The sequence below is a fragment of the Aplidium turbinatum genome, chromosome 9 (genome assembly GCF_918807975.1).
Source record: "Aplidium turbinatum chromosome 9, kaAplTurb1.1, whole genome shotgun sequence".
NCBI lineage: Eukaryota > Metazoa > Chordata > Ascidiacea > Aplousobranchia > Polyclinidae > Aplidium > Aplidium turbinatum.
In genome coordinates this window covers 10,274,954-10,280,953 of record NC_137480.1, presented here as the reverse complement: position 1 = coordinate 10,280,953, position 6,000 = coordinate 10,274,954, and the positions used below count along the sequence as shown (strand labels likewise).

General features: G+C 37.0%; 1 protein-coding gene across 1 annotated transcript in view; it reads right to left on the bottom strand.

The window, feature by feature from the left end:
• Positions 1–311: 311 nt before the first annotated feature.
• LOC145776670 (gamma-aminobutyric acid type B receptor subunit 2-like) overlaps positions 312–6,000 on the bottom strand; it is a 29,012-nt gene continuing 23,323 nt past the window's right edge. Inside the window, exons 14-18 of the mRNA XM_082587901.1 lie at positions 5,634–5,770; positions 3,101–3,251; positions 2,701–2,762; positions 2,028–2,127; positions 312–404 (exon numbers count right to left, since the gene is read on the bottom strand). Of these exons, the coding sequence (XP_082444027.1) occupies positions 312–404; positions 2,028–2,127; positions 2,701–2,762; positions 3,101–3,251; positions 5,634–5,770 (543 nt within the window). The remainder of the gene's footprint in view (positions 405–2,027; positions 2,128–2,700; positions 2,763–3,100; positions 3,252–5,633; positions 5,771–6,000) is intronic.

Here is a 6,000-nt window from a genome sequence, read left to right as displayed (position 1 = left end):
CTATTTATCGGCAGTATAACTTGCGAATATAACCTTTGTCGTGTGAGAACAACCCAGACAGCAAATCAACCGTTACACTGATTCTTTACGTCTGCAGACGTTGAATCAATGCAAAAAACTGTTAATTTTTTGTTTGGAAATGTATTCTAAGTGTACCACCTAGCAACTTTATGTATGATGTTGAACGCTTCAGGGTGTCCACTTTCCCCGTTCATATGATTGGTGTGTTGGTAGATCGTAGCCCACAGTCCCACATTCTGCTTTTGCTCTCAACAAGTTAAAGAGAAAAACTAAAATGAAAGATGTCGTCTTCATGTCGTGGTTGTGATATATTCGGAGGAATTGCGTTCAGAATTTTCATGCGGCTGTGGTTGTTCAGTCATCCTGTCATAAAGTTGCTTTTTCTGAAATAAAAAAAACATGATTGCTATTTTTCGACTCATTATAATCCAACCCGGTCTACAAACGTATCAAAATTATAAAATGTGTTGAGTTTACCCTCATTTTATTCAATACTTTCCGAAAGACAAAATAGTTTGTTTGTTTGTTTGTTTATCTTTATCCTGCATTGCGGGAAAGCGGACTTGAGCGCTATGCATCGGTGTACGCCTTCCGACATACACCTGACCTACGCTGCAGCCGACAGCAATGTCTGTTTCCGGTTGTCTACTCTACTTATGACTTAAATTTGGTACTACCCATTACTCGAAAATCGATCACTAGGTAGAGGCAATTATCGTAAAGTTTCTTGCCCAGAGAAACAACAGCAAGTGCGAGTGGCTGGAGTCGAACATGCAGGCTCTCGACTGCGAGCCCAACGCGCTAACCACTCGGCCACAGCTGCCGACACTCGGCCACAGCTGCCGATAGCCATAGATTTTCCAATGCAAGAAAATAACATCAATAAATGGAGCCAGTTAGAACTAAGACAGAAACTAAGATTCAGATAGTGACAAAAATCTTTAAAAGTTGATGCAGCAAGTTTCATTTGTTGCTGAACACCAAGTTGGCAAGAGCATTCATAGAACTGAAACAAAGCAAAAAATTAAAATGAGAATTCCATCGTGAACGCGGCTTGAAAATATTTTGTTAACAATCTCATATAAGAATTGAATGAGGTTGTACTATAAAAAGACAAAAGTAGTCCCATACTTGATTCAAGTGTCGGGTATGAGAAGATAAGGTTCTTATTGTACGAAGCCTTCGGCACAAAAGAGAGTAGGGTGCCCAGTTCCTTTCTATTGGCCGCCTTTCTTGCAGCAATTATGCCCACCGAATTTATTACACCCTAGGTAGAGGTGAGCGGTGTTTTCAACAACCAGCTTAAGCCGGAAGTCGAACCAGGTTTGCATAATTGGAAAGCCAACACCTTATCCGTTGCGCCATCCCACCACGTTGTACTTTAACTCTATCAAATATCCAAACCCAACTAGTAGGGTAGTTATTTTACATCGATTTAACGTAACCAGATGATGAAGTGATGCTAAAACTTCATAAAAATAGCTTCTTTTGCTAGTTGGGAATGATTACCATTCTAAGTGCCGGAAGCTTGCATTGCAATGTCTTCATAATTTTAACTGAATGAATGTAAGCCCTCAAGCGCCGCTAGGGCTTGTGTACGATCGAGAAGAAAGCGTTTCAGTAACAAGGGTAATGATCTACTGTTTTGTCAAACAAGGTTTGTTACATTAAAACTGTCGTTGTCAAGGGCTGTATTACAACAAGGAAAATGCATTGTGGCAGATAAACGTTAATTCTTATTTCGTCAAACTTTATAAACATTATTTCACGAAGCTAAATCGTTCAGCTACCAGATGGTCTTAAAATATTCCTAACCACACAGCATGGCACACAAGTCGTGCGGTTACTTTTACAGGTTTACCGATTGATAAACCAGAGATCCAATGGCCTTACTCCTACGTCCCAAATAGCTACTTACTGACTCCAACGTAATAGAAACATAGGCAGTGAAGCAAAAAGCAAACAAATGAAACAATTAAGCCAAAATTCCATAATTTAGTTGTCACCGTTTCTAAAATCCTTTCGAGTTCTCGTTTTTGCAGTGAAAGCGGCCCACTTCCGAGTATGCCATGTACCTCGTTGCGAGGACAACCTGGGGCGCTTGTGCTAAAAAGAAAACAACTCAAAAACTAAACAATAAATTAAATAGTTTTGTGGGAGCATAAAGACGTTTTCAAAAATGCTAATGTTTGTATGGTTTGCGGAGCTAATAATTATGATCGTAAAAGTTGTTTTGAAACACCTCCTCTTATAATTATATTGCGAGGATTTGATGATGTAGAAGAGTCGTCACTCATAAATATTTAAAACAGTAAAATAATTCTCAAAACAATTTACTTGACAACATTTCAATTTTCATTAATCTCATCTTCGCCACGCTTGAATAACTTTTTTTAGTGATATTAAAAATTTCAAATAAGGCACAAAAGATTGCTTTTAGAAAATCCATCTCACGCAGACCCAACCTTTGGTTTAACAGTCTATAAGTTACATGTGTGCTTACTTATTCAAATAGTTATTTCATTGATTTGTGGAACGTGTTTCAATCGATGAGCAAATAAGTAAAGTAAGGAAAAGAGCGGTATGTGTTCAGTTCGGTGCTTTTTTTGTCTTTTGTTAAGTTTGAACCAATACAATACCTTCTTACAAATCAAACAACTTAAGTAAACCAACAGATACCTTAGTGTCATTGATATGATTCTTTGTACTGGTTCGAGAGCAATGAGCTTTTTTCGTCCAAGCTATAAAGTTAAGAAATTTAATCTAAATTGATTTATGTAATGGCTAAATTTTAACTATCAATTAAGCGATTTTAACTTAACATAGAGAAATAAAACAAAGTAACCTTAGAGGGTTTAACATACTTTTTTACATACATACTTTACGGGTTTAAAAAAAGTATGTTAAACTCGCTAAGGTTACTCTGTTTTATTTCTCTATGGTTCAACAAAGCAAACTCTCTACCAAAGCTTTAACTTAACAATCTGATAAAATTTCAACCGATAGCTACAAAAATTAAATGCACTAGAAAAATAACATTTAAAAAAACGTACAAAAATGTTACAAAGTTAAAAATTACCCCTTGTAAACGCAAATTCCGAAATTCTTCTGGATGCTTTTGCATACGCCGTAATGCGGTAAGTTTTGGAACGAACACAAGACACAGGATGGCAGAAATGCATAGCAGGATTGCCAACGAAGTCGAAACAAAAGACAAATCTAAATACGATCTGCGCAACACAAACGGTGCTTATCAAAATTAAATCAGTAAATCGTAAGCTACATAAACAATTGGCCTCTTCCATTAAATAAAAGGTTTCAATTTTTGGAAACATTACACATTTTTACATTTATCACTGTATCTGGAATCATTATGAAAATAAAAAGATTCAAGTCGATGTTTAACTAAAAGAAGAAACGTTTTTCTGTCAATTTCGGTAACCGAGCTTGAATCAGTGTAGTGGTACAAACCTTTACAAGTAGGCCTATGTAAAATAGCCAGGATTAGCCCTCCAAAGGTTTTTTTTCGGCCTGAGGAAAAAGAGCCTCGCAATTCATTGGTCAAGTTACCATTCTATCACTGTTTTGAACAGAAAGCAATTCAATACTGGTTGAATAATTCTAATTGAATAATTATAGCCTAATTAAATATTTGGTTTGGATAACAGCAAGGCATATAGTTAAGTTATAAAATACATGCAACTTGGAGAATAAAAATAAGTAGTTTAATAGCAGGGCCGTTGACAGGATTTCTCGTGCCCGGTTCCAATTTATTTTCGGGCCCCCTTCATCGACAATGTTATGAATATAAAGGTTGTGTACAAACTTTTATTGATGTCGTTTAAGCATGGTCATTTAATAAATCTTGTGCAATCTTAAAATTTCTTGAACCGCAGAACTTACGATTTCTATCTAGCGGTTGCTTTTTTGAACTTTTATTTGTCACATGGCTCTAGAGTATTACTTCCCGATTCCATTGATGTTTCACTGGTCATTCTAGGCTCACCATAAGAGAATTTACAGCAAAGGTAGTGCAGACAGTCAGAAAATTTTCAATTTGATTTGAGAAAGGTGTTTGGGCCTCGGTCAAACATTTGCTGATAGCTGCAATCTGAAAAGCGGTTTTGGTCTAATTTTTAGTGCAGAGATAGGGATAGCAATCTTCTTACGTGTGCCATTTCAGTTTTTGAGTTTGAACAAATATTAGCCTGTTTATTTTGAAATTCGTATTTCGGGTAATATTCGTGTTTTGGGTAATATTCGCGGTTAGGGAAATCACTATATTAGACTAAACTAAATTTTTATTTTACTGTTTGGTGGCTGAAGTGGCTATTTCACCACCAGAAAGATGAAGTGGGTCCGGTACCCAGAAGGGGGCTTGGTACTTTACCATCTGACGGCTGAAATGGATGTTTTAACCTCTGATGGCAATTCCTTTAGATCTGATTATATTAAGATCTTGATAATGTTTGAAGTCGCGGGGAATTTTTTAAATCCGGGCCCCTTAAATATTCCGGGCCCGGGTCCAAAAGTACCACCTAAACCCCCTGTCAACGCCCCTGTTTAATAGTTCCGTGAAATCCTAAAAAAGTACAGAAATCTTCAACGTGAGTTTACTTACTTAGACTTTATAAACTAATAGACTTACTGAAAACTGTCAGAATAAACAAAATTGGCATTTTTTCAGACACCTAGTTATTGCAAAATAATAGCCTGGCATATGCAGCAACAAGTTTTTTTCTCGTGCAATATTACTGGACAAAAATTATTGATGTTGATTCGTTTTCTCAGCCATGTCGTTTATGAGTGCGTATCTGTTGTGATCATTAGCCACGAGACGAACTGCAAGAAAACAATGTTTATTGACTGAAACACGGGAATATCATGTTGAACAGCACGCTTCGAAAATAGACCCTGTTTACAAAATGTAATACAATCTTCCTGACACCCCACAAAACGTATGATGAAGTGAACAGATAAATCTTCTATTCAAATCTTCTGTTGGTTTTTATTCAAATAGAAGCCAATGCAGGAAAAGTCTTTCTTTTTTAATTCATTCGTAAGCTACAACGCACAGCTTTCGCAGCCAACCTTGAATTGAACCGTACGGTAGTGTACCAGAGGTGCACGGAGTCAGGTTTTCTGGACACCTACATTCCGACTCCGTCGTCTATGACTCTAAACTCCACTTCGACTCCGAGCGTAAACCATAAACCACAATCCAGGTTTTTCATACCATAACTTAGGCCTACACCTCTCCTACCCATAATCACAAAAATATAATATAGAAATACAGAAATATAACAGCTGCTCCAAGTAGCCTAGAGCGTAAATATTTGTGCGCTAAAAGTATCAACTGGCAAAAAATCAGACTCCTGCTCCGATCCGGCTTCTGTTTTTGCAAATTATATCAAACTCCTCCTCCACTCCGACCGAAACCTAGCACTCTGGCTCCTAAATACTTCGAAACTCTTGCTCCTTTACACCTCTGAAGGGTGCCAGAAAGCTAAACTGTGATCGACTAGTTGGACAAGCCTTCTTTATAAGGTGACACGACTTAAAACCACAAATAACACGATACATACAACAATAACTCCGTTTGTTGTTCTTACTTTAAAGCAAACGACGCAGTTGGTGCAATTACACTGGTAATTACAGTGACGTAGACGCTGAGTCCGATATGTTTGCTTTCGTTTAAAACGCAAAAAGCAACTTGCCTTGTTTCCCATGCTAAGAATAATCCAAATACCTGATATAAAATAAAAAGTTATGTTAAGACGTTTACATAACCTTTTATGAAATACGGTACCCGTCTTCTGCATATTATTATGTTAAATGTGAACTTATCGGCCTAGTTTCAGCCATTTAACAGGGAATCATAAGGATTTACAATACATTTCTGGAAATGGTCATAAACCAACATGGCAACAACACCAAGCAATTCCTTTATTCTAGCAATATTTCCGCATTAAGTGGAAG